The sequence below is a fragment of the Sorghum bicolor genome, chromosome 9, assembly GCF_000003195.3.
Source record: "Sorghum bicolor cultivar BTx623 chromosome 9, Sorghum_bicolor_NCBIv3, whole genome shotgun sequence".
Classification (NCBI taxonomy): domain Eukaryota; kingdom Viridiplantae; phylum Streptophyta; class Magnoliopsida; order Poales; family Poaceae; genus Sorghum; species Sorghum bicolor.
The window spans coordinates 51,936,596-51,963,389 of NC_012878.2; the positions used below are offsets into that span (position 1 = coordinate 51,936,596).

Consider the following 26,794-nt stretch of genomic DNA (forward strand, 5'->3'; position numbering starts at 1 on the left):
AAAAATATATATTACATATGATAAATATTAGTATATTTTTATATATATTTGGTCAAAGTGTGATTCCGGGAGACGAGACGTGCATTTATTTGTAAACGGAGGGAGTACAACTTAACCCTGTTATCTGGTCAAACTGACTGAAGCATTACCTAGTCAAACTGACTGAAGGGCAATAAAATCAAGTAAAACTCAAATCTGGATTAAATAGCTAAGTTCGAAAAAAAAGAACCAAGAAACTAAGAGATACTTTTTCTTTTTCTTTTTTGAGTGGAAGAGGCACTTTTTCTAGGGGCAAGGAAACAAATCGCTTTCTGATTTTGTCCGGCGTCTCTGGGCAACTGGGCTTCGGTGGAGGGGCGCGGTGTATTACGCGGGCGCCAGCAAACAGTGCTGGACCGTGCTACTACTGTTGGGCCAAAAATTGGTCGTGTGCCGAGGCCCAGGACGAGGAATGCCATGGCTCTCGGGCCCGAGTGGATGAACACCGTACCTGTGCATGCGTAGCGCCGAGTGTGAGGAACCGTGTTCCACCAATGTTGGCATGTTCAAAAGAATTATTTAAGCACTTCAAATTCCCACACCGCTCCTTCTGCGCCATGTCCTGAGGCCTTGTTTAGTTTCAAATTTTTTTTAGAAAACGAAACGGTAGCACTTTTGTTTTTATTTGACAAATATTGTTCAATCATAGAGTAATTAGACTTAAAAGATTGGTCTTGTGATTTACAGATAAATTGTGTAATTAGTTTTATTTTCATCTATATTTAATGTTCCATGTATGTGCCGCAAGATTCGATGTAACGAAGAATCTTGAAAAGTTTTAGGTTTTTGAGGTGAACTAAACAAGGCCCAAGTCTCGTCATCTCAAATTGTCCTTTCAACACAGCCCTAATTAATATGGTTGATCCACTCTTTCTCATATGTTTCTAGCCGAACAACTAAATAGATTGTGTCATTTACAATGATCATGGCTCAAATTTGATGTACTTCATAGTGATGACCAAGGAGAGAAAAACAAGTCCAGTCAGCCAATTTTACTTTGTAGAATTACGAGAAACCATAAAAAGAATACCCACTTTTGACATGTTATAGGCTATTGGTTAATTTGGTTTTTTTTTGGTGCACATATGCATGAGAAGCTCGCAAGCAGCAAAAAAACACATAGTTTAGATTTTTTTTTTCTCTTCAAGAGAATCTGGTCACAAGCGGAGACAAATATGATCATAGGATGGTTCACAACAATGCAATGGAGCAGCTTAAATAATGAGCCAGAGATCAACAAGTTCACGGGTGTCAGTGATGGTCCCATAGTTTGTTTTTATGCTTGTTGCAATGAAGATTGGTGTCATGACGATGCCGCCCAATGAATGTTTGAGACAACAATGACTCCAGCAAACATGAGCAACGTTCTGTTAAATACGATGATATTTTAGGACAGAAGTGGCAACTAAGAGCATCTTCAAGAGACTAATTATATTCTAAACTATAAGATTTAGTCATTGTGTACGTAAAATAAAAAACTCACTCGAAGCATAGAGATCCACAACAGTCTTTGTATAAGATAGCTAGCGATGACGACATGCTATATATGACAAGCGAAAGTTTAAGAATAACAAACTTGCTATTTTAGCAAACCAGATAGCACACCTGTTGGAAGTTAATTTTTGCTTTAAAAATATAAAAATAGCTTATATAACATGGATAACATATCTGTTAGAGTTGCTCTAAGGATCCATAAACAAGATACAAATCGTTCAACATTTAAATCCTCAAGCGGATCGAAGAAATAAAAAAATGTGAAGGACTTTTATCGAGCTCACTGAAGAATTGAAGACTGTCTAGATCTAGTATCGGCAGAAATTGCATAATTAGGGGATACGAATAAAAAGAAACATACTTGATGGAATTGAGAAGCCAAAAAGATTAGTCAATGATAACAGCCTACGCCTCTACGGTAATTCGTGCAAGTGGATGTTGTCAATAAAAAAAAAACTCTAACGGTTACAATTGCAAAACTAGCTATCCACGCTACGCGGATCACCTGCTTGCTAGTTTAAAACCAGGTAGGGATTAGTTTTATATTGCAAAGCACGCGTGCACATTTCTTAGTGGCAATAGAGAGCTGAGAAGAGATCATACAGGTTGGAGCGTCGCATCCGAGCGCCTGATGAGGCGATAGACTTTTGCCAAAAGTCCCTGTCATCGCCCAGCCCTGTCCAACTCCAACAGCGAGAATCTATCGTATATAGGAAACTAGAAAACTCCATGCATGGACCCATATGGTTAGGAATTAAGCGTCCATGATTAAAGATTCAGCTACCTCTCTATATCCTTTGCCTCGTCATGCTTGCCGCATGCTTTTGCAATATATTTTGGGTTTTCCTTAAAACAAAGAGTAAAGTTCATCAGTGTTCCTTAAACTTATTTGACTTTGTCATTTGAGTTCCTAAACTCAAAAATCGACTGTCTAGGTCCTCAAAATTGTTTATCTATGCCTTGGTCCCTAAACGCGCAAATCGTTCATTGAGATCATCAAACTTGTTTGATTGTGTCATTGTAGTCCCTAAAACTTGTAAATCACTAAAATAGTTCTCAAGTTTGTTCAATCGTGTCATACTGATCCAATATTGTAAACATATAAATTCAATGTATATTTATATAACTGTCCAAAAATTGTCAAATATGATTTTCTTAGACTCATGATAACAGTTATGTAGACGTGTTTGATCGGCTAAACACTCTTGTAAATTTATAGGATTTATTTACCACACAGGGCAACATATAAAAATGTATGTGCCTATTTAGTTATTTAAGTGTAGAGTTAAACAAAGAAAATACATTACATGTTACTAGGAGTCCCATGAAATTGGATTTACAATTTTTGGTTAGTTCTATAAATATATATTGAATCTGTAAGTTTACAACATGTAAAATATTTAGGGACTAGATGACACAACTGAACAATGCGAGTTCGAGGACCTAGATGGGTGATTTGTAAGTTTAGAGACCGGAATGACACAATCGAAAAAGTTTGTGGACCTAAACGAGCGATTTATGACACTAGGAACTGAGATAACACAGACGAACAAGTTCGAGGATCTAAACGGTTGATTTACGAGTTTGCGGACTGAGATGACACAAGTGTGTATTCACTTAGGTCTTCAGTCCTTGTGCTAAAGTCACAAGTAGATTCAACAATTATAATAGCCCTCAGCTTAAAACCGGTGTTGAAGTCACAAGCATTTGTTCACTTAGGTCTTCAGTCCTTGTGCACGCCTTTGTGTAACACCAATAAACCATTTCTGGATGGCTAGCGAAACGTTGGTCCCATTGACTCTCATCTTTGACACTTTGTGTCTACTCCTCTAAGCAGTGATGAATCTAGGATAGAAGTCTTGGAGGGTCTAAAAGCTCATCTTTAACCTCTAGCCTCAATTTCTAAAAGCAGCCATGTATTTTTTTTGAAGAAGCTCCAGGGGGTTCCATATGATCAGCAATGATCCCCCGCCTCCCGACGCTAGATCTATCCTCTCAGTAGTATAGGATCTAGTGTTGACTTATTAACCATCACTTGAAATTGATTTTCTAGTGTGGCCTTTCAAATAATCATAACACCTCCATGGAAATTGGCTTGCAGGCGGGTGCATACACTACAAGCACTTGTTTCTAGAGACCCTTGCATAGAGACAGTCATGAATTTCACATCTACAGTCGATTTTGAACACCTTTTAAAAGTTGTTGCGCATTGCATTTATTATTATACTTGCTTCTCACAACCCATATAACCAAACTGCATATATAGTTGCCCGTCTCTACAAATTTGAGGACCCAAGGGCAAACACGACATGTAGGTCCTATAGGCTAAACATTCTATTTTGGTACATAATAGTACAACTAGTAAGAGAATATCTGAGCAAATTAGGCCCATCTTGCCCTGAACTCAATGAGCTTGGTCTATCCGACGAGGCTTACTGCACAGAGGTATTGCTACCCAGAAAACTTTTGCTTACTGCACAGAGGTATCGCCCAAGCTCTAGACTAGGCCTTGTTTGGCCTTGCTAAAGTTTAGCTTAAAATGAATGGGCTAAAGTTTAGCCCCTTAGGTTGTTTAGATATATGACTAAAAGGTGAAAGGGAGAGGATAGAGAAAGAGAGTAAAGTCATATGTTAGAACTTTTAGCCATCCTTAGCCCACCTTGAAGGGGCTAATGGGCTAATGAAAAGCTAAAGATTAACCTCTCCTTTTAGACCTCCTGTTTGGATCCTCAAGGCTAAAAGTTGGCTAAAAAGAGAGGGCTAATCTTTAGCCCCTTGGATCCGAACAGGTCCTAAAACATTGGCTAGCCATCCAGGACCAAACTACGCCTAAAGCATATATCCTAGGCCTGAACTCAAAGCATCTTTTTGCCGGTCCATTGTGCAAAATGCTTAGGTCTAAGAAAAAATTAACTTATAGTTTAGTTTAGAATATAAAAAGAAAATCCCAATAGTACAATAGATGAAGCTAAAATAACAGTAAAAATAATTAGTATGATTACCTTAAATGAGATGATAGTGCAAATATGGAATTAGTAGTTAGAAGCCTATAACAACCTACCAATCTAAGATGCTAGGTAAACAAATATTCATAGACAAATGAAACAACAACGATAGACCTAAATGAAATTAGAAATCATGCAAGGACTAAGGGTTAATCTGTACCGTAACAATTTTGTTTCATCCAAAGGACCACGGAACGAATCAATTTTGTATCTATATTTATAACTATATCTATACCTAACAATAAAAAGAAAAAAATTTGTCACAAGTTTTTTTTCGTCCAACTCTGATTTCTATTCAGATTCTGTTTTTTTTTTTTTGACCGATACAATTCTCTTTTCAAAGTCCCGCTTAGTTTGGAATTTGGATCTGTGAATTTACAATTCGATGTCTGCCAGCTCGAGTCGAAGGCGGAGTCCAAGTTGATCGAAGCTGGACTTCTGATCTCTGCTGTCACTAAAATAGAACCGAGCCGGTGCTGTGTGCGGCTGTATCCTGTTGAAGTGCGTTGTTTCCCTTGGATAGTTGCAGACACAAAAATTGTACGCGAATAAGATAGGAGACAAGTATACTTCTTAGTTCTGTTGCTGTTGGGCGTTGGGTGTAGCACGTGAAAAAAAAATTGGTAGATTTTTGCTTCGTACATAGAGAAAGTACACCAGGAGGTTTGTTCGTTAGTAGCTACTGGTGGTTTGTTTCGTCCCAGTTTTTTTTTTTTCTTCCGAGCCTATATATGTGCGCCTCGCTCGCTGGCTCATGCGTTTCACCGGCAACGCAACCTGTTGGGTTCGTGCATTTCGCCGGCCGCGTGCCCCGCCGACCTTTGCACGTCGCTCCCTCCCTCACAGTCCGCTATATGCCGGCCCTGCCCCTGCGTGTCGCGCACCATGCCCGCGCCTTGTTGGCTCCGAGCCCTCGCCATGCCTGGAGCTCGGGACTCGGATGCGCCAGCCGCATGTGCCCCTGCGCCTGCAGACCCTGCGATGCATGCACAACTACGCCTGCCTGCTGCGTCCGCTCTCTGCTCCACAGCCGCTGGTGGTCTCACATTTGGAGAGAGTGAGAGAGGGGAAGTGGAAGACTGACGAGTTAAAAAAACAGTAAATTTGGTCCCCCAAATTTGCTTTTTTAAATGCCGTGTACGTGTAAAAATATTCTTAATTTTAGAGTCCGCCGGCTATGTATTGTATGTAGTAGCAAACAACTACAAACCGTGCATAAGGTGAGGCAAAATTGTTGTACAAAGGCTTTGCAAAAATTTTTGGATTTCGACACTGTAGCACTTTCGTTTTTATTTGATAAACATTGTCCAATCATGGAGTAACAAGGCTTAAAAGATTTGTCTCGGGATTTACAAATGAAATGTGCAATTAGTTTGTGTTTTCATGTATATTTAATGCACCATATATATACCGCAAAATTCGATGTGATGGGGAATCTTAAAAAATTTTTGAAACTAAACAAGGCCGAAATAGTTTTTTTTTGATGAATGAGCTCAGTCCCAGTCAACACGTCGTATAAGGATTTGTTTGTATACGACTAAGAAAGATAACAAACATCGAACCGTGAGGGTGAGGAAGGTGTTTATTAACAACTTAAAATAAAAATAACAATCCATTACAATACCCGGACACTTTTACTAGTAATAGACAAAACAAGAGTCAGCCCACCATGCTTGTACATGGTCTCCAAAAATTTTAAAAAAAAGAGCTTGAAAGGTAGGTTGGACCGTTGGACGGCTCCAACAATAACCAGTCTCAATGTATGTTTCATAAGAGTGTTATGCACATTAAATAGGATGTCACATAAGCAAAATTACTAACTTGTCAGGGTTATTAAATGAAGAAGTTTTATCATATGAGAGAGGAATTTCATTCCTATGAAACTCATGTGGTTCGGTTATCTAGTTTATAGTTTGATAACTGTGCCATGAACTTATGAGACAATTTAATAATGCAAATTTTTGAGAAAACCTGATTATTCTAGATCGTAGTAGGTGAGACGATCAGGCACACAAGTAGGTAAGGCAATGACTTAGCACCCGATTCACCAATCACTATTCTTCTCCACTACACTACACATACCCACGGCCATGCCCCGTGCCTTTATTTCCCGCCCTGCACGCAAAGCACACGTCGTCAAGCGATCGATTCCATCATGGTCATGGAGCTCGTGCTCGCTACACCTGACCTCCCAACCCCGCTGCTGCTCTCCGCCTTGACGGTAGCAGTGTCCGTGGCCGTCTGCTATGTCCTCTTCTGGAAGCAGCAGCAGGCGGCGGCGAGGCGAGCGCCGCTGCCGCCGGGGCCGAGGGGCTGGCCCGTGCTGGGCAACCTGCCGCAGCTGGGCGGGAAGACGCACCAGACGCTGCACGAGCTGACCAAGGTGTACGGCCCGCTGCTGCGGCTGCGGTTCGGCAGCTCCGACGTGGTGGTGGCCGGTTCGGCGGCCGTGGCGGAGCAGTTCCTCCGCGTCCACGACGCCAACTTCAGCTGTCGCCCGCCAAACTCCGGCGGCGAGCTCATGGCGTACAACTACCAGGACGTCGTGTTCGCCCCCTACGGGCCCCGGTGGCGCGCCATGCGCAAGGTGTGCGCCGTGAACCTCTTCTCCGCGCGCGCTCTCGACGACATCTGCGACGTCCGGGAGCGTGAGGCCGCGCTCATGGTGAGGTCGCTCGCGGAGCAGGCGGCCCGCGACCGCAACACGCCGGTGGCGCTCGGCAAGGCCGTGAACGTCTGTACGACGAACGCGCTGTCGCGGGCGGCCGTCGGGCGGCGGGTGTTCGCTGCCGCCGGCGCCGGCGACGAGGGCGCGAGGGAGTTCAAGGAGATCGTGCTCGAGGTGATGGAGGTGGGCGGGGTGCTCAACGTCGGCGACTTCGTGCCGGCGCTCCGGTGGCTCGACCCGCAGGGCGTGGTGGGCAGGATGAAGAAGCTGCACCGCCGGTTCGACGACATGATGAACGGGATCATTGCAGATAGCAGGAAGGCCAGGGCTACGCCGGCAGACGGAGAGGAAAGCAAGGATTTGCTGGGCTTGCTGCTGTCCATGGTGGAGGACGAGGGAAGCGACGACGAAGTCAGGATCACCGAAACCGATGTCAAGGCACTTATTTTGGTAAGTTCTCGTCGTTTTCGATCGTTTCCAATCGAAGCAATGTTTTAGTCTTTTTGGCCACAATCACTCGAAGCTAAAATTAAAAAATCTCAAGCAAACACCCCGGCCCATGAATAGATAGATACGCTAGCTAGTTACTCAATCCATCTCAAATTATAAAACATTTGATTTTTTTAACACCAAGTTTGACTACTCGTCTTATTCAAACATTTATGTAAAATATCATTTTTTAATCGTCGCTTGGTTTATTAATAAAAGTTCTTCAAGAATAACTTAAGGCCTTGTTTAGATCCAAAAATTTTTTAGATTTTGACACGGTAGTACTTTCGTTTTTATTTGACAAACATTGTCCAATTATGGAGTAACTAGGCTTAAAAGATTCGTCTCGTGATTTACAAGTAAACTGTGCAATTAGTTATCTTTTTTATCTATATTTAATGTTCCATGCATTTGCCGCAAGATTCGATGTGACGGAGAATCTTCTAAAGTTTTGGATTTTTGGGTGCATCTAAACAAGGCCTAAATTTGACTATAGGCATGTTTAGTTCCCTATAGAACCCAAAATGCAAAACGTCAACTACTTTGGAGTGATAAAATGCAAAATGCCAAAATTTTCATGGTCATGTTTAGTTTTATCTAAAATGAAGAATTTCTTGTCCTCATGAAGCCTCTTAAGGCTCATTTTGGGTTTTTTTAGACTCTTGAGACAAAAATCCAAAATGGAGAATAACTATCTTTTTGCTAAAAATTTTGCGTGGTGTTTAGTTCTATTTTACAAAAAAAATAGACCAAAACTTAATTTTTTTTAAAAAAATGAGAACTAAACATCTCTATATTTACATAGATTTTTGAATAAGACGAACGGTCAATAAAAAAGCCATGGGTACGGTACAGGCTACTTAAACGCACGCGTACGTGTATATGGAATAATTGAAGTTTATAAATTTGTGAAAAAAAGAAGGACTAATGAAGTTTGGAGCAGAACGTGAACGTGTGTACGTGCATGTATTACAGACGGAAGAATGCATGTCTGCGAGATCCATAATCACTCGCAGACATGCATTCTTCCGTCTGTAATACATACACATGCACGTACGCACGTTCTGCTCCAAACTTCATTAGTTATTGATCATGTACTCCAAACTTCATTAGTTATTGCACATGCACATGCACGTACGCACGTTCTGTTCAGAATGAAAATCAAACAATCCATAAATTTTGGTTTATATGTATATAATTAACGATCCATAATTTTTTTGGTCTATGTCCGACTACTGTACAAGACAATGGTTGGTCCGCACCTGTTCACTCTCAGGCCTTGTTTAGTTACCAAAAATTTTTGCAAAATTTTTCAGATTCCCCGTCACATCGAATCTTTAGACACATGCATGAAGTGTTAAATATAGACAAAAATAAAAACTAATTATACAGTTTGGTCGAAATTGACGAGACGAATTTTTTGAGCCTAGTTAGTCCATGATTGGATAATATTTGTTAAATACAAACAAAAAGCTACAGTGTCATTTTGTAAAATATTTTAGAACTAAACAAGGCCTCACATCGTTACTGTAGCAAGTACTACCGTTCTGCCTGCGCTGTTCGTGACGCTGACCGATACTGTTCCGACAATGTTTACTGTAGACAACACTATTCGTCCGGTTTTTTTTACTGTTTTTTCAGAATTCCAGTTGGGCCTTGTTTAAGTTTACTCCGAAATCAAAAAGGTTTTCAAGATTCACCGTTACAACGAATCTTGCGGCACATGCATAAATCATTAAATATATACAAAAACAAAAACTAGTTACACAGTTTATATGTAAATCGCGAGACGAATCTTTTGATCCTAGTTAGTTTATAATTGAATAATATTTGTCAAATAAAAACGAAAATGCTACAGTAGTGAAATCCGAAATTTTTTTGGAAGGCCTTGCTGTTGTTCATTGTTTCCATATCTGTGCGTGACAAAAGCCGGTGCAGCGTTTTTATTTTGGAACGTAGGGGGTACTAGACAGCATTGCTTCACCCACAATGACAATAGACTGACGATGGCCTCCAGAGGCCGAGAACTCTTCTGTGTTAAAGAAGCATTATTATCATTGTAAAATACATAGATTAGTCGTGCATGCATTTATATCAGCAATCATCGCATACCTACGTGAATAAGACGTCGGCAGCTGACACCTCTCTTCACTACCACGTGAAGAGGACACATGATGTGGACGGTGCCTTCGTTAGGAATGATATATAATCATAGTTTTATTAGGGGAAAAACTCATATAAAGACTCCATGTTATCGTTTTGCTAAATAATCAATATCATCTCATGTCATTTTAAATAAAATCTATGTCCTAAACTAAATTTGACTAGTTATTGATCATGTACTGTTAAATTTGACATTCCTATACAAAATACATCTGTTACAAACAGGTAGTCGCGCTTCGTGCGCTGTAACAATATCCTCATGGCTCTATAGACTGGGAATGTAATTGTACTGTAGTATTTCATTTTATTTGATAATTAGTGTCCAATCATGGACTAATTAGACTCAAAAAATTCGTCTCATAAATTATTCTCTAGCTGTGTTTTAAGTTTTATAAATAATATATATTTAGTATTTTATGTATGTGTCCAAAAATTCAATGTGACGGAAGTTAAAAAAAATCACAAGAAACCAAACAGGGCAACAATAGCCTGATGCGGCCCGGAACTCCCTTTGCTTTTAAAAATTACTCCGTATAACATATGCATGTTAGGTTCAATTATTTAATTCACCAAGTTAACACACTATATGCATGAGAACCACTTTAGGATGTGACATATATTTGGGCTAAAAAAGGAAGTACATAGATTGGGAGCGAAAAAGGGTAGGGAGAGAAAGATGATGTTTTTCGAAAGGGAAATTAAGGATGATGAGTTCGATTCCTAGCTAGAATGGTTCATAGGGATGATTTGCTAATTTGTATATATTAATATATATAACTTAGATCAAGTCGGAATATTTCTAGAGGTGGAACGGCCCATTTCAAGCTAACCATGGTCTTAGTGGGATTTTGAGGAGTTCTCTTAGCCTGTCCCGCAACAAGTACCAGAAAAGTCCTACCGTGGGCGACACACTTACGGTTAAAACTTTTCATAAAACACTATACACTTGTGGATAGAGGTTCAAACAATAAGGCAATATAAGCATATACGTAGCAAATTAGCAATACATGCCAAGAGCACGACGAAGGAAAATCCGAGTCGTGGTAACGTGTGCCTTGCACCTAGGACTAACCCTTTTAGGGATAGGTGCGCGCATCAGAGTGTTGTTCAGTCTCTATTTCACGGTACCAAAGATGACATGCTAGCCACCGCTTTCGGCAGTACATGACCAATAGTGGAGCTACCTGATATGGTTGCAACATCCGAATCCAATAGCGATGTGACAAGTAGATAACGTGGCATACCATATGTTTTCTTTTTTTCCTGCCATTATTATATATATATACTCCCTTCATAAAATTGCAAGTCGTTTTTGTTTTGTACTTAGTTAAACTTGTTTATTTGACCGAGTTTATAGAAAAATGTAATAGTATCCACACTATCAAAATAAATAGACTAGTTAAATATAATTCAAAGTAATAAATCTTATGTGATGTTGAAGATATTTGTGTATTTTTCTATTAATTTGGCGAAAAGCTTAGTACAAAGTTAAAACTACTAATAACTTCTAATGAAGCTAAGAGAGTATATAATACCCAGTTGCTCATTGTGTCTATTGTTCATGCATGACTCCTGGACACGCAGAACCTGTTCATAGCAGGAACCGACACAACATCGACCATAGCAGAGTGGTCGCTAGCCGAGCTGATCCGCCACCCGGACATCCTCAAGCAGGCACAAGAGGAGCTAGACACAGTCGTTGGCCGTGGAAGGTTGGTCACCGAGTCAGACCTCCGACACCTCACCTTCTTCAATGCAGTCATTAAGGAGACGTTTCGCCTGCACCCATCAACGCCCCTCTCCCTTCCTCGCATGGCTGCAGAGGAGTGTGAGATTGCTGGCTACAGCATCCCCAAGGGCTGCGAGCTGCTAGTCAATGTGTGGGGCATTGCACGTGACCCGGCCTTGTGGCCTGACCCACTAGAGTTCCGCCCTGCTAGGTTCCTACCAGGTGGATCACATTCGGATGTGGATGTCAAAGGAGGCAACTTTGGGCTTATACCATTCGGCGCGGGTCGGAGGATATGTGCCGGCCTTAGCTGGGGGCTGCGGATGGTCACACTAACTAGCGCCACTCTGGTGCATGCATTTGATTGGGAGTTGCCGGTAGGACAGACACCAGATAAGCTAAACATGGAGGAGGCCTTCACCTTGTTGCTACAGCGTGCTGTGCCGTTAATGGCTCATCCAATACCCAGGCTGCTACCATCAGCATATGAGATTGCATAAAAAAAATCTCAAGGGACTTGTGAGGTTGAAGTTGTGAGCTCATGGTCTCACCTTTGCTGTATCAAGTAAATTGGCTTCAAAGACAAGGTGTTTATATGTATTACGGTTCACTTTTGATTGTTGTACTAAATGTCTAAATGTTCTTGCTCTAGCTAATATATGTAATGAAATATTTGACATGCTTATGCTCCTCTTCTCACTTGTTTAAAGCTCATCTTTGTCTTGTTGAAAGATATGTGATGTGGTAGTTTGTGTCAATCCATGTTGTTTATGTAAATTTATTTTCTATTGTACTCTTGTTGAGGTTATGTGATGTCAAAATACAAGTAATTGAGGTTGTTACGAAAATATTTGATGGTTCTTGTATATAGGCCTTGTTTAGTTCGAGATTTTTTTTGGTTTGGCTACCGTAGCTTGACTCATAGGCGGATCATCCGTACAGCAAGGTAGGGTGGCCGGCTGGCCGCCCTATCTCCCATCGAGTGGGACCCCTTCCTCAAGTAGGGGCTTGTTTAGTTCCAAAAAAATTTACAAAAATTTTCATATTCTCCGTCACATCGAATCTTGTGGCATATGCATAAAACATCAAATATAGATAAAAAAATAACTAATAATACAATTTATCTGTAATTTATGAGACGAATCTTTTGTGTCTAAGTAGTTCATGATTGGAATATTTATCAAATAAAAACGAAAATGCTATTGTGCTTATTTTTTAAAATTTTTTAGAACTAATCTAGGCCTAGGTAGTGCCCAGCGAGCCACCGAGCTTGAAGCAAGGTTGAAGACGCCGCCGAAGGAGCTTCTGCGACTTGTGTAACTGGTGGAGTGATGGGCCTTTTCGGCCTGGCCATCGGCCCATGGTGGTAGGCCTTAGGGCAAGGCAAAGCACAGGGCACATGGCACTCGGCGTCGCCATTGACGACAGCGGCACCCCCACGCAGCCAGGCTTGGCGTTGGTGTTGGTGGTGCTCCAAGTCCAAAGGGTACATGTGCTGAGGCCGTGTTTATTTCCAAATATTTTTGCAAAATAAAAATAGTAGCATTTTCGTTTATATTTGATAAATATTATTTAATTATGGACTAACTAGGCTCAAAAGATTTGTCTAGTTAATTCCGACCAAACTGTGCAATTAGTTTTTATTTTTATCTATACTTAATACTCTATGCATACGTCTAAAGATTGGATGTGACGAAGAATCTAAAAAATTTTGCAAAATTTTTTGGAACTAAGGCCTTGTTTACTTCCCAGAAAATTTTGCAAAATTTTTCACATTCTCCGTCACATCGAATCTTTAGACGTATGCATGAAGTATTAAATATAGACGAAAATAAAAACTAATTGTACAGTTTGGTCGAAATTGACGAGACGAATCTTTTGAGTCTAGTTAGTCCATGATTGGACAATATTTGTCAAATACAAACGAAAGTGCTACAGTGTCAATTTCCCAAAATTTTTGGAACTAAACAAGGCCTAAACAAGGCTTGAGCGTGAACGTCACTGCTTCGCTATCTCAAAGCCTCTTCCCACTTCTGTGCAAGTTGCCAACCAGCTTCCCGAGTACCCAGCACCAGCTAACCTCGACGGAGTTCTTCCTTTCTTGGGAAACAAGATTGAAGTGGGGGTTGTGGACCGCGATTAGCCAACCGACCCCCGTTTTGACCTCACAACTTTGCTGTCCCCGTGTTACAAGCCTGACCATGCCTACCGTCCCGTGCCGTACTCTTCTGAAGAATAAACAACATTTTTATTTAGGGCCCGTTTAGATTGGAGATGAAAAATTTTTAGGTGTCATATCAGATGTGTCGGAAGGATGTCGGGAGGGGTTTTTAGAAACTAATAAAAAAAACAAATTACATAGCTCGTCAGGAAACTGCAAGACAAATTTATTAAGCATAATTAATATGTCATTAGCATATGTGGGTTACTGTAGCGCTTAAGGCTAATCATGGAGTAACTAGGCTTAAAAGATTCGTCTCGCGATTCTCAACTAAACTGTGTAATTAGTTTATTTTTTTATCTACATTTAATGTTCTATGCATGTGTCTAAAGATTCGATGGGATGGGTGAAAATTTTTTTGTGGGAAACTAAACAGGGCCTTATAATTCTTCCTTGAGCAACTGTAGCAGAACAAATTCAAATCGAGTTATTAGCCCGTCACCAGTTTTTATGAGACGACGAGAAATTGCGAACGTTTTTTGTAATCACCGAATTCCACCCCTTTCTGCTGCCGTAAACGCGGTGAAAACCACGCAACGGCATCTCCAAAATCACCCAATCCCGTGAGCGCCGCCGACCCGCTCGAAGCCTGAAACCACGGACGCGCCGCGCCGTCTCGGCTATACTATTTCCTCCCAACCCACGGCCACTCGCCGCCGCGGCGTTTCCCTCCTCCTGACCTCATCACAACAGAGCCAGAAAAAATCTCAGAACGCATCTCTAGTGCTTCGACCTCGACGCGACCTGCCCCTCCCCTCCCCTCGCTTGGATCCGGAGTCCGGACGGCCCGGCCCCGTCCCCTCCGCCCTCCCATGCGCACGGCGCCGCCGCGGCCGACATGACGCTCGCCTCCCTCGCCCGCGCCCTCGGCCGGTCCGCGCGCTCCTCCCGGCCGCGCCAGGCGAGTCTCCCTTCTCATCCCCTCCGCTGCCCCCCCTACCCTCTCGGCGCACATCCGCACCGCAGGTCTGACCTTTCGCTGCTCCTTCTAGGGTTTCCAGCTCGGGGGCCTCCGGCAGTCGCCAGCGCCGCCGCTACCGCCGCCTGTCCACGGCCGTGAGAGCGGGGCGACAGGATTTGTCCGTAGTTACCTGACTGCGGCATCGTCGGCAGCTCTTGGGAAGCCCGCAGCGGGCAAGACTGTGGACTGGAGATACATCCTCGCCAGCCCACAGTTCCGACGCCTCTTCTCGGACGAGTCCAAGAAGAGTACGTTCCTCTTTTTTATGAGATTATTATCAGTGAGTTTGAGTTTGGTGGCCCTGGTTCTGAAAGGTTGCTCCTTTTCTGATTTTAGACTATGAGAACTACTACCCGAAGGGTAAGAAGGAGGCGCCGAAAGGAGATGGGAGTAACAAGTCTGAATCGAAGCGTAAGTTCCCCCTCGTGCTTCACTTGTTTGTGTATAGGAGAGTAGCCATGTTATGGATGCAAATATCATAGCTTTTCATGCGCCCATAGTAAATGGAATCGGTGCACATATTTGAGTTGACTCACAAGATGGATGACTAACGTGATTTGTTGATTTCCTTTTTGCTGCAACTGCTTTGGTGAATTGTTATACCAGTTATAATTTATAAATAACTCTTGGAGTAGAAATGTATAATGATACACTGTGCTTCTGTGTGTAGTTTTGTGACATCAGTGCTAACTATTTCACTTTTGATGAAAATGCAATCTTGTGCTGTGCAGAGGAATCCAATACAGATGAAGGATGGAATTTCCAGGATAATGCTATGAAACACCTGCAGAATTTCCTTGCACCTCTATTAATTCTTGGCCTGATGCTATCATCCATGTCATCTAGCACCGCAGACCAGAAGGAGGTGATTACTTTCCTACTTTGTCAACTCTGTTGGGAATAGTTCTGCAAGTCGATAGTTTCAATTGTTCCTTTTCTTGTAAGCTATGTTTGTTGGGCTATGTTAGTCCCCTAAGAACTGGTAATCTATGTATGTTTCTTATGTTCACACTTACATAATTTGTTTGTCAAACTTCAAAGAAATGGAGGAAAAACACTACGCCACCATATAGGGTTTAAAAGGCTAGGCAGTATATTTAACTCTCTGCCCCTGTCATCTCCAGTCAAATTCCCAGGATTAGTAATAAGCTACGATAAACGCCAAGGAGTAGGACTGTAAGAGACAAAGGCCTTACAGACAATACACTATTGCAGAGTAACCTTTGTGTAATTTATACTGGCCTAAATTGAAATTCTTTTCATTGATCCTCTTGTGCCGATGCATGGGAGAATTGTTAGTTTGCTACCATTTGCTTTGTGCTTGAAGTGTTCTTTCCTAGCCTTTGAGTGTGAATGCAATATTGGGAATTCATTGTTCTCTATAATTGAAAACTGCCAAACAATATCGTTTCATGTAAGCATATACATTCGATTCTAAGTGTACATATTGTATAGTATAATGGTTCATTACAATATCTTTTGTATCAAACATCTGCAGATAAGCTTCCAAGAGTTCAAGAACAAGTTACTAGAACCTGGTTTAGTTGATCGCATTGTTGTTTCAAATAAATCAGTAGCGAAGGTCTACATCAGGAATTCACCTCTTCCAAAGAGCCAAGGCCAAAATAGTGATACCCATATTTCTACCACTGATATTCCAGGCAAGCCTGCTCCCAGCAGATGCAAGTATTACTTCAACATTGGTAGTGTTGATTCCTTTGAAGAGAAGTTAGAGGAAGCCCAGGAAGCTTTGGGAATAGATTCACATGATTTTGTCCCAGTAACTTATGTTGCTGAAGTAAATTGGTTCCAAGAAGTTATGAGGTTTGCCCCAACAGCATTTCTTGTTGGTCTGATATATTTTATGGGAAAAAGGATGCAGAGTGGTTTCAATATTGGAGGTGGTCCTGGCAAAGGAAGAGGAGGTATTTTCAACATTGGAAAAGCTACAGTGACAAAGATGGACAAGAACTCCAAAAATAAGGTTTGCTATTTCTTTTCTTACGTCACTGTTTTACTGTTTCACTTGGTTCTGTTTTTGATGTATGATAGAAACAATCTGGCCCAAATGATTTTCCATGCACAGGCTAATTCTTGATCTATGATAACTCCATTGCTTAATTTTGTGGTAGCTTTATTTACCCTTTCCTTAAGAAACAAAGCAAGCTACATGAAACTCCTGGATGTGTCTTTTCAATAACGCTTTTCTGTTGGTCCAGGTGTTTTTTAAGGATGTAGCCGGTTGTGACGAAGCAAAACAAGAAATAATGGAGTTTGTGCATTTCCTTAAAAATCCCAAGAAGTATGAAGATTTGGGAGCTAAAATACCCAAAGGTGCTCTACTTGTAGGCCCTCCTGGGACAGGGAAGACTTTGCTTGCCAAAGCTACCGCAGGAGAGTCTGGTGTGCCATTTTTGTCTATTTCTGGTTCAGATTTCATGGAAATGTTTGTTGGTGTTGGACCATCCAGGGTACGGAACTTGTTCCAAGAAGCTAGACAGTGTGCTCCCAGTATTGTATTCATTGACGAAATCGACGCTATTGGTCGTGCAAGAGGACGTGGAGGTTTTTCAGGTTCAAATGATGAACGCGAGAGTACTTTGAACCAGCTGCTTGTAGAGATGGATGGATTTGGAACAACTGCTGGTGTTGTTGTTCTTGCTGGGACAAATAGACCTGACATCCTGGATAAGGCATTATTAAGGCCAGGAAGATTTGATCGCCAGATAACAATTGACAAGCCAGATATAAAGGGTCGTGATCAAATATTCCGCATATATCTTCAAAAGCTTAAGCTAGACAACGAACCATCATTTTATTCGCAAAGGCTAGCTGCCTTGACACCTGGGTTTGCAGGAGCTGACATTGCCAATGTTTGTAATGAAGCTGCTTTAATTGCTGCGAGAAGTGAGAAAACTCAGATTACCATGCAGCATTTTGAGTCTGCGATTGATAGGATTATTGGTGGTTTGGAGAAGAAAAATAGGGTAAGAGATCAGTAGTATAACCTATGAAGCTGATTTGTGAGATTTGTTTCAATGTCTTACTTTTGGATCCTAATTAAGTAACTTGGCAGCCTTCTTTTTCTATGTAATGTCATTCCTTTTGTACATGTAATTTAATTTTATTCCTTATTCTGGCCTCTGAGCATGTTAACCCTTTTGCAGGTCATTAGCAAACTGGAGCGCCGTACCGTTGCTTACCATGAATCTGGACATGCTGTTGCTGGATGGTTCTTGGAGCATGCAGAGCCTCTTCTGAAAGTTACAATTGTTCCTCGTGGAACAGCTGCTTTAGGCTTTGCACAATATGTCCCAAATGAAAATCTTTTGATGACAAAAGAGCAGCTTTTTGATATGACATGCATGACATTAGGTGGCCGAGCTGCAGAGGAGGTACAGTTATCTTTATTCATATCTTATTTTTGCTGATTTTTATGATAAATAGCCAGAATTCATGGATGTTTCTCATACTGTTAAATCTATACTAACCAATTCAAGCTAATATAAAGTTTGAACTTTGAATTTCAGCTGTTATTTTGAACTTCCTACATTCGACAAGGACATTAATTATAGCCTGTTTCGTTGATATTATCGCCACTTAAATTATGATCAGATCATGTGAATATGGTCATAGTTGTCAATTTAGTAGAAAAATTATAATTCATTTGGTAACTCAGGATACTGCATCATGTAAACTTTTGATTGCATTTTAAGGCGACCAGAAGACGATAATATTTTCCGTCATCTCCTCTGCCCATGTGATAAACACATTGATATACCATTACATTTATCAAATTGGTTGCCATCTAAATATTGTATATAATCTCAAGTTATTACTTCAAGACATCATAGAAATAATAATCAGTTCCCTGTCTTCCAAATCCTTATGTTGGGATATCTGTTTATTTAACAGTATTATCACCAGAAATTGTTATAAGCATATTGTTGAAAGGCGCTAATTGAGCTTTGTTTCAGGTTTTGATTGGCAAAATCTCAACTGGTGCTCAGAATGACTTGGAGAAAGTTACCAAAATGACATATGCACAGGTCGCTGTGTATGGTTTTAGTGAAAAGGTTGGGCTTCTATCCTTCCCTCAGAAGGATGATGGTTTTGAAATGACCAAGCCTTACAGTAATCAGACGGCATCCATCATCGATGATGAGGTCCGGGACTGGGTTGGCAAGGCCTATAAGAAAACAGTTGAATTGATAACAGAGCATAAGGAGCAAGTTGCGCAAATCGCAGAATTACTGCTTGAGAAGGAAGTCTTACACCAGGACGATCTAACCAGGGTACTAGGAGAACGTCCATTCAAGGCACTGGAGCCAACCAACTACGACCTCTTTAAGCAAGGTTTCCAGGATGATGATGACAAGAGCCAAGCAACATCAGAGAACGCTGAGTTGCCTGATGATTCATCTCCCCCACTTGGTGAGGTTGTACCCACGTAGTTTGTTTCCCCCTCAAAGTTAGAGCTGTACATTGAGTGCTCATTCTCGATAGATTCTTGTTTGTTGTGGCACCATAAGAAAACTGTATAAATTAGCGCCCTCGCTGATTATGCCAATGTGGAAATGCATTTGGATTTTCACAAATGCATTTGGATGCCTTGGGCTCTTCATGGCATCAGCAAATGTTCTGAATCTTGTATCCGAATGTTTTGAAAAATTCTGTCTGACTGGGGAGTTGGCGCAAAAAAGTGTGCTTGTCCTGTCTGAAGGCTTGGCTGTCTGTTGCTGGTAACGTCAGTGGCTAAGAGGGTGCCTGCCTGCCTGGAACAGTGGAACCTTTGAATTTTCATCAGTAGCCGGTGTGCTTACTTTGTCGGATAAGCACAAACATGTTGGACAAGGTTTTTGCATGTGTACAACTCCCTTCGTCCCAAGAAAAACTTAATATTTTCAGTCTTTTAGGACAAATTAGTGCTCAATGTAAATTACCTATGTACCGTTATTTATTGAACCTGAATCATACCAATTAAGGAATAAGAAGGAATGCATTGAGTCATGCAGATCACAATCTGAAGTGGTTATGGGCCCAATTTGTTGTCCAAAAGTTTAAACATAAGTTTTTTGGGACATCTTTTGAATCCTAGAACATAAAAGTTAAGTTTTCTGATACAGAGGGAGTACGTGAGAATTTTCATTCTGGAGGATAATTTAAACGACACCAGACATCAGCAGGAGTACAGCCTTGTAAATTTTGGGTACGATATTCACAAATGCACTACTAGTCCTACAACGCCTGTAGATGTACGTACGTATGGTGAAGATACCAAAAAATAAAAAGGTATTTGGCTGATGGCCACCAGTCCATCACTATTGTAATGTAATGTAACCATGGCAATTTGAAGGCTACCCATACCCACTACCATGGCTTGAGGTCTCTCGGCGGTCCAGCCGTCCAGTTGAGGACCGTCTGTCCGTTCCTCAAGAAGGCATCATCGCCGTGCGGGAGCTTGCGTGCGAGCCCGTTGAGTATCTGGTGGAACGCGTCGCCGGGCTGCGCGGGCTGCGGGAACAGCACGGCGCGCTTCATCGCCGGACTCGCGAGGAGCCGCTGCTTCCTCAGCACCACCTCCACGGGGATGGACGTCAGGATGGTGTCCAGCCTCGGGACGTCGTCCTCGGCGACGAACACGCCGATGTCCGCCCACGGGATGGCGTCCGCGAAGGGCAGCACGATGTCGTCGGCGATGACCACGGGGATGCAGCCGAAGACGACGGCCTCCACCAGGCGGGGGCTCCAGGGCGCCCACCCCAGCGGGCACAGGCAGAACACGGCGCGCTGCATGTCCTGGTAGTAGGTCGTCGGGTGCGCCGTGGAGATGTCGAACAGCGGGTTGCTCTTGAAGTTCTCCCACACGGACGCGCGGGCGCCCCTGGCGTAGTAGCCGCCCTCGGGGTCGTTGCCGGCGTCGTAGAAGAGGCCGCGGAAGTAGACGAAGATGGACCGCGGGGTGGCCGGCGGCAGGAGCTGCGCCTCCATCTTCCACGGCGGCGCGTACGGCGGGATGGTGATGGAGCCGCCGCCGTCCTTGAGGCACACGTGGTTCCGCTGCCCGAACGTCTGCACCAGCGTGGCGCGCCGGAGCACGGGCAGGATCCCGCGCGCCATGGCCTTCTCCTCCTGGAAATGGAAGCAGGCACCGAAGTCGTGCGGCGTGACGAAGAAGTGGTCGGCGCCCTCGGACCTGTTCCAGTACGGCCAGCGGTCGGCGATCAGCCGGATGGCGCTGCGCATCATCCGCGGGGAGTCGAAGGGCATCGGGTGGCCGGAGGCGGTCAGGTCGCAGGTGGTGTACACGGGGGTGTAGAACCAGTCCGCTTCCTCGGGGTCCAGGGTTCGGACGGCGCTGGAGAGGAGGGACCGGTGCACGAAGATCTCCGTCGCGAACATGTGCGTCAGGCAACGCGGGTCCTTCTCCACCGGCTTCGTGTTGTATTTCGCCGGGAGGTCGTACACGAACACCTTGAGCTTGCCCACAGGGTCGTCTTCTAAAACGTCACCGCCACTGCCTGCGTTTTTTCATTGGTGGGTACATAATGAAACCGTTTGAAACACATAGTCAATACCTACATTTCCTAAGAAAAACAGTTTTTTTCGTCTTCCAGTTTATCCCCTTACTAGCAATGCCATCTTTTAGCTGCTATTGTATATAATCAGTGCTAAGCAGTAAGCACTCTAGGTCTAGGCCCAGAACTTAAGTTTCATGTAGAAATCCATCACGGTCCCTGCTACTCCCTTCAGACAAAAACTAGTCTGCATTGAGTTTCATGAATGACATCTTGGATGATTTACTGAATGGAGGAAAAGCGCAACCAAAAGAGAAAGTCCTTCTCCCGCACCTGAGATCCTCTCTGTATGGTGGCTCTGCATCAACTCCTGCGCGTCGGACCCATGGAAGAGCACTACTGCAGTGGTGGCGGCAAGAATGGCGATGGCGAAGATCGACCTCATCTTCATGAATGATCCCCACAAGCAGCCTCTTGGCAGCACCGCCTGTGACTCCTCTTCCTCTCCAAGCCTCCCCCCTTGTCTGGTTTCTCACATTGTCATGTTCTAGGTAATCAATACTGTGTAGTTAAAGAAGAGATGAAAATAAAGCAGGGTGGAAGCTTCTCTGCCAATTATCCTACCAAGAAGTGTTTGGTGGAGAGGTGAGATGGAGCTTTCCTGGGCTTCCTTCGTTCTTCCTCCTCCCCTACCTACACACTAACAGACATCACACATCAGGAACGACTATTGGCCATGTGTACTTCAAAGAGTAGGAAGGCTGCCCCTTGCTGATACTTTAACATTTTCACAATGCCTCACTACTTTTCCTCCTACTTTTATTTTATATTTTTTTTCATAAATCATTGATAGCAGGTGGCTGAGATGTAAAAGGAGGTTCACAATTTTCTTGGTCTTTATTTATCTGATGCTTTGTGTCAAATAGCTAGGATCCATGGATATGCCTACCAAATGTTTACATTTTACTCTAACGAATTCAATTTAAGAGAAAGGGCTTTATTAGATATTCATGATTTCCTCTTGACTATGACCAATGTTTTCATAGTGACAACAAAATTCTGGTTTATGTGGTAAAGGTGCTTAATTATATAAGACTAGTATTATGTCCGTGCTAACACCACGGGTTTATTTTAGAGATGCACATGAAGAGAACCAAACGGCGATATCAGATTATTAAAATAAAGATTTAAAAGGACCATATCATATTGTCTTTGTGAAAGAGGCCGACATAAGGCTGTGACAAACTCAGAGATGCTTCGATTAACAACAGGCCATCGATATAATTTTTACTTTAGTTAGGAATGAACTAAAAAGTCTGCTAAGCCTGACCAAACTGTAAGAAAGACAAACAACTTGTTATTCTTTCACTGAACTTAAATGATCCAGTTATGGTGTTTCTACTCCGGAAAAGTATCCTTCCAGAATTAGCACAGAAAATTGTCAATGAACTGAAACGATTTAGTTATGGTGTTCCTTCTGGAGTTTGATCAGCGTGTTTTGCAAATCATGACTGTATATATTCTGTTCCCCGACGAAATAATAGCGAATTCAGAACCCAAATGACATTTATCAATTCAGAACCCAAATGACATTTACCACCAAACTGGGTCTCCTTTTTTAGTCAAATCGTTCACCTTGCACTAACTTCCCTCTAATTTTGTGTATTTGCGTAGAACCTTTTACAATATTACGTACCGGAGTTCCACTGGAAATGCTTTATGAGCATATTAGTGGAAAAGATCTAATTTTTGGTTTGTTTCAGGTGCTGATTGGAAAAATCTCAACTTGTGCTTAGAATGACCTTTAGTAGCTAGGGTACTTAGGCTAAGAGGAATAGCTTTTGATCACTTGCTAAGGTTGCTATTTGTTATTTCAGAGAAAAGGTTGGGCTTTGTATTCTTCCCTCGGAGGGATGGTGGTATTGAAATGACTAACCTTATGTTGAATTTTGATTGGGCTTGGCCTATTGCCTTTTTATTTTTATTAAATTAGTAGATAGGCCATATTAAATACTAAACTTCTAACACCTTATAGCAATCAGACAGCATACACCATCGACGATGAGGTCAGGAAGCCAGTTGTCAAGACCTATCGGAAAACAACTTGAACTGATAAAGCACGAGGATCAAGTAGCCCATATTGCAGGAAAATGAGAGCTCGTCGAATTGCTGCTCGCACTGAGAGTTGAGAGGGAGTTTCAGGACGATCCAAATCCGACAAGGGTAATGGGAGGGCCAACTCAAGGCTGATCCAAAACTTTCCGATGTTCCATTGCGGGCCCAGGAAATGAGAGCTCGTCGAACTCAAATTTGACATGATACCTTAAGGCAAATGAGTCATTGACTTCTGTCCCGAAGGCTCACTATCTTTTGTTGCAAAGTAAACTTTGCCTTGGGGTTACATGAATGATGCCACCCTGTTTGGTTCCAGGCGACTAAAGTTTAGGCACCTGATTTTGACCCCTTTTAGTCATTAAGGACTTGTTTAGTTCACCCAAAATTCAAAAACTTTTAAAGATTTTTCGTCACATCGAATCTTGCGACATACGCATGAAATATTAAATATAGATAAAAAAATAACTAATTGTATAATTTGTCTGTATTTGCGAGACGAATCTTTTGAGCCTTGGACAATAATTGCCAAATAAAAATGAAAGTGCTACAGTACTTAAAAACTTTCCACTCATCAACTAAACAAGGTCTAAATTGCTAAACAGGGTGACTAAAAAGTGATTGAACTGGTTTAGCCTCTAATCCCTTGTGGGGTGACTAAATGTCGACGAAAGCTAGTCGGCAGTCTACCTTGGGGTATACCCACGGTAGTAGTTTATCGGTAGACGGTGCGCAAACTACGAACTCGATGGTGACGCAAGACACGGACAAGCTTTTTATCCAGGTTCGGCCGCCGAGTTGGCGTAATACCTACGTCCTGCGTCTGGTTGTATTGATTTGTGTTGAGAGAATATGATGTATGATCTGTCCTCTAGGGGACCCCTGCCCCTCCTTATATATCCTGTAGGAACAGAGTTACAAGCAAAGTATCCTATTTGGTACAATATCTTGTAGCCTTGCGGTGCACGCCGACCAGTCGTGCGCCGCACGTCTTCATCTTGTGGGCCGAGCCACCTCTGATGGTGCGGCCCATATCGGCCCATGAGGGTATAGGGGTTTATACCCCCACACTAAAAGGACTAAACCAGTCAAAAGACACCCTCTATCCCTCATTAATGCACAAAAGGAGAGAGAATGAGAGGGGGACATTTTGGTCTTTGTATAGTAACTTCAATGGTCTTTGATCCTTGGATGCAAACATGCAGGGACTAAACTTTAGTCCACTGACTAAACAGAACCAAATAGGCCCTTATATTTGGGGCAACTCACTTTTCTCCTTCAGAAGGAGAAGGACATACAAACACATGAAAGGCAGGAGTGGAGCTCATCCTATCTTCAAGTGGCTTTGAAAATCTTCCTGTCAACACAAACATAAAGTGTTTTTTCCTACTCATTCAGGACACACTCAGTACCCACAATATTCTGAGAAGAAAGAACTTCCATCTTCCTTCATTCAGCTTTGTGCTCTGCACCAACAATCATGAAGAAACAAGAGATCACCTTTTCCTGCGGTGTGATTTTGCCAAATCCTGCTGGAGCACTGTAGGGTCGTAGTTGCTGATTCACTTGATCCCTTTAGATTTTTGAAAGTTCTAGAGCCCAACTCAATGAGCCTTTCTTCATGCAAATTGCTAGCATTTTGAGTTGGAGCATCTAGACAATTAGGAATGATGCTATCTTTAGAGGAATGTAGGAAAGCAGTCAGCGGTGCTTAGAGATCTTCAAAACAGTCTTTGGCCTACTTATATGGCGTGCCAAGAAGAAACACTTCCCCCAAACTGAGTTATGGCTAGAGCAGCTTGTTTAATCTCGCCAATCTTTTTTGTTTCCTTGGAAGTGGAAATAAACAGATGAAAAATATTTTAGGGTCTGCTTGGCTCTTTCACTGTCACCTTGGTTGGATGCGCAAAGAAATCAAGCAGACTCTTGCCCTTTTGATCTGGGAACCGAGTAGTCTAAATTGTTGGACAGTGTGTCCAAATCATCTACCACATTCCTACGACATGTTCTCTAGAAGATTGAAATGTGTCGAATGCATAGTCAGCTTCGGCTACTACTGTACTGGCACTTCGTCCATCGAAATACTAGCATTTTGGAACGGATCGGAACTGCACTGTGAGTTGTGACTTGTGAGAAGGGAATCATCTCACCAGAGCGACCAGGAAACTCCGAGCTATATCTCGCACACGAATCATCGCTCGACAAGGTTGTGTCAGGCCGATCGAAACCAATGCACAATGCAGGGTGCAGCAAGGCTGTCAAGGACTATCTGTTACCTTACCTTCCTCCAGGTCACGTCCCTGTTTTAAAAGTCGATCCTTTTGGCTTGCTTGTGCATGCGCAGTCCCTTGGCATGTAAGCATAAAGGGTTAGGAGACTAGATATAGGCTAAAAGCCAAAAAGGGCCAAGAGCCTCAGACCTGTCACCTGTGGATTTATATCTCCGCTCGAGGTCGCTTGTCAGTTGTCACTCAAAGCGAAGAACTCAACCACTGCAGATTTAACAGGTTTTTTAGGGGTTGGTGGAGACCCTAACAATAATAAAACGTCTGGCAAGTTATTCAACTGGTTATTAATAAATTGACAAAGTATTAGTATCATCTTGCAGGTTATATTTACTGGATCAGGTTCTGGTTCATGTTACAGAAGGAGGAGGATCAAACTTTGATGAAGATGGGTTGCAATACTATTGAGGGAGTCGCGATGTAGGTGTTTGCAAGATACAGTTGATGATTTACCAATAGGCTTGCATTCTAGTTGTGTTTTTGGAAACACTTTTTGTTCTCCTCATGCCTCAAAACTTTTGAGATACCTTGGCCTGATTAGCTCTAGTCTGTAATAAAGAACAATCATATATATTGATCGATGCAGAAGCTAAAATATTAATATATTCTATTTTTTTAAAAAAACATTCGTTTAGGAAGTTGTCTGAAATTAATTTGACCATGATTGTATCTAAGCTAATGTTAGCTTCTTCTTCTCTCTCTCTTGAGTGAAAATGTTAGCTTCTTGTTGGCTACAGATATAAATGTCATCCACAATCAAAGAATTTGTTACAGTCCTAAGATGCTTTGAGGCTTTGTTTAGGTGTTGTCAGATTCACCTTAATCTATATGTGTTAGGGTAGATTGATGTAGAATTTATTTGAAGTTTTACTCCAATCCACCCCAACACGATTGTTATGAATTCGACTACATTCGAACAAAGCTTTAGGTGGAACACAGTTCTTCGTAAGGAAATGACTTAGTAACTTAGGCTGCTATATATATTAATTATATAGTCAGCATAATTGACAAGTAGGACTCTACTTCTACTTGATACAAGATGTACTAGGTCTAAACGTTGTATCTCTAGGATTTTCTTTTTATCCCTAACCACACATATTTATACTTCTT

At 42.2% G+C, this 26,794-nt stretch overlaps 3 protein-coding genes across 3 annotated transcripts; 2 read left to right on the forward strand and 1 right to left on the reverse strand.

Annotated features, from left to right (window-relative positions):
- Positions 6,596–12,435, forward strand: LOC8072541 (flavonoid 3'-monooxygenase). Its single transcript, XM_002439869.2, has 2 exons — positions 6,596–7,656; positions 11,443–12,435. The coding sequence occupies exons 1-2, from the start codon at positions 6,694–6,696 to the stop codon at positions 12,085–12,087; spliced, it is 1,608 nt and encodes a 535-aa protein (XP_002439914.1). The 5' UTR covers positions 6,596–6,693; the 3' UTR covers positions 12,088–12,435.
- On the forward strand, positions 14,445–19,783 carry LOC8072542 (ATP-dependent zinc metalloprotease FTSH 8, mitochondrial). Its single transcript, XM_002439870.2, has 8 exons — positions 14,445–14,709; positions 14,801–15,017; positions 15,106–15,180; positions 15,501–15,634; positions 16,268–16,753; positions 16,989–17,756; positions 17,937–18,164; positions 18,747–19,783. Exons 1-8 carry the CDS (start codon positions 14,647–14,649, stop codon positions 19,221–19,223), a joined length of 2,448 nt encoding a protein of 815 aa, XP_002439915.1. The 5' UTR covers positions 14,445–14,646; the 3' UTR covers positions 19,224–19,783.
- Positions 19,829–21,876, reverse strand: LOC8072543 (probable glucuronosyltransferase Os01g0926700). Its single transcript, XM_002441172.2, has 2 exons — positions 21,621–21,876; positions 19,829–21,290 (listed from the first exon to the last, which is right to left on the reverse strand). The coding sequence occupies exons 1-2, from the start codon at positions 21,736–21,738 to the stop codon at positions 20,140–20,142; spliced, it is 1,269 nt and encodes a 422-aa protein (XP_002441217.1). The 5' UTR covers positions 21,739–21,876; the 3' UTR covers positions 19,829–20,139.

Excerpts from the sequence above, each read along its gene's own strand:
- LOC8072541 (XM_002439869.2), top strand. The coding sequence starts at position 6,694 with ATGGTCATGGAGCTCGTGCTCGCTACACCTGACCTCCCAACCCCGCTG. Across the intron at positions 7,657-11,442 it reads ATGTCAAGGCACTTATTTTG|AACCTGTTCATAGCAGGAAC; the intron begins GTAAGTTCTCGT and ends CTGGACACGCAG.
- LOC8072542 (XM_002439870.2), top strand. The coding sequence starts at position 14,647 with ATGACGCTCGCCTCCCTCGCCCGCGCCCTCGGCCGGTCCGCGCGCTCC. Across the intron at positions 15,181-15,500 it reads TAACAAGTCTGAATCGAAGC|AGGAATCCAATACAGATGAA; the intron begins GTAAGTTCCCCC and ends TGTGCTGTGCAG. Across the intron at positions 18,165-18,746 it reads GTGGCCGAGCTGCAGAGGAG|GTTTTGATTGGCAAAATCTC; the intron begins GTACAGTTATCT and ends GCTTTGTTTCAG.
- LOC8072543 (XM_002441172.2), bottom strand. The coding sequence starts at position 21,738 with ATGAAGATGAGGTCGATCTTCGCCATCGCCATTCTTGCCGCCACCACT. Across the intron at positions 21,291-21,620 it reads CCATACAGAGAGGATCTCAG|GCAGTGGCGGTGACGTTTTA; the intron begins GTGCGGGAGAAG and ends GAAAAAACGCAG.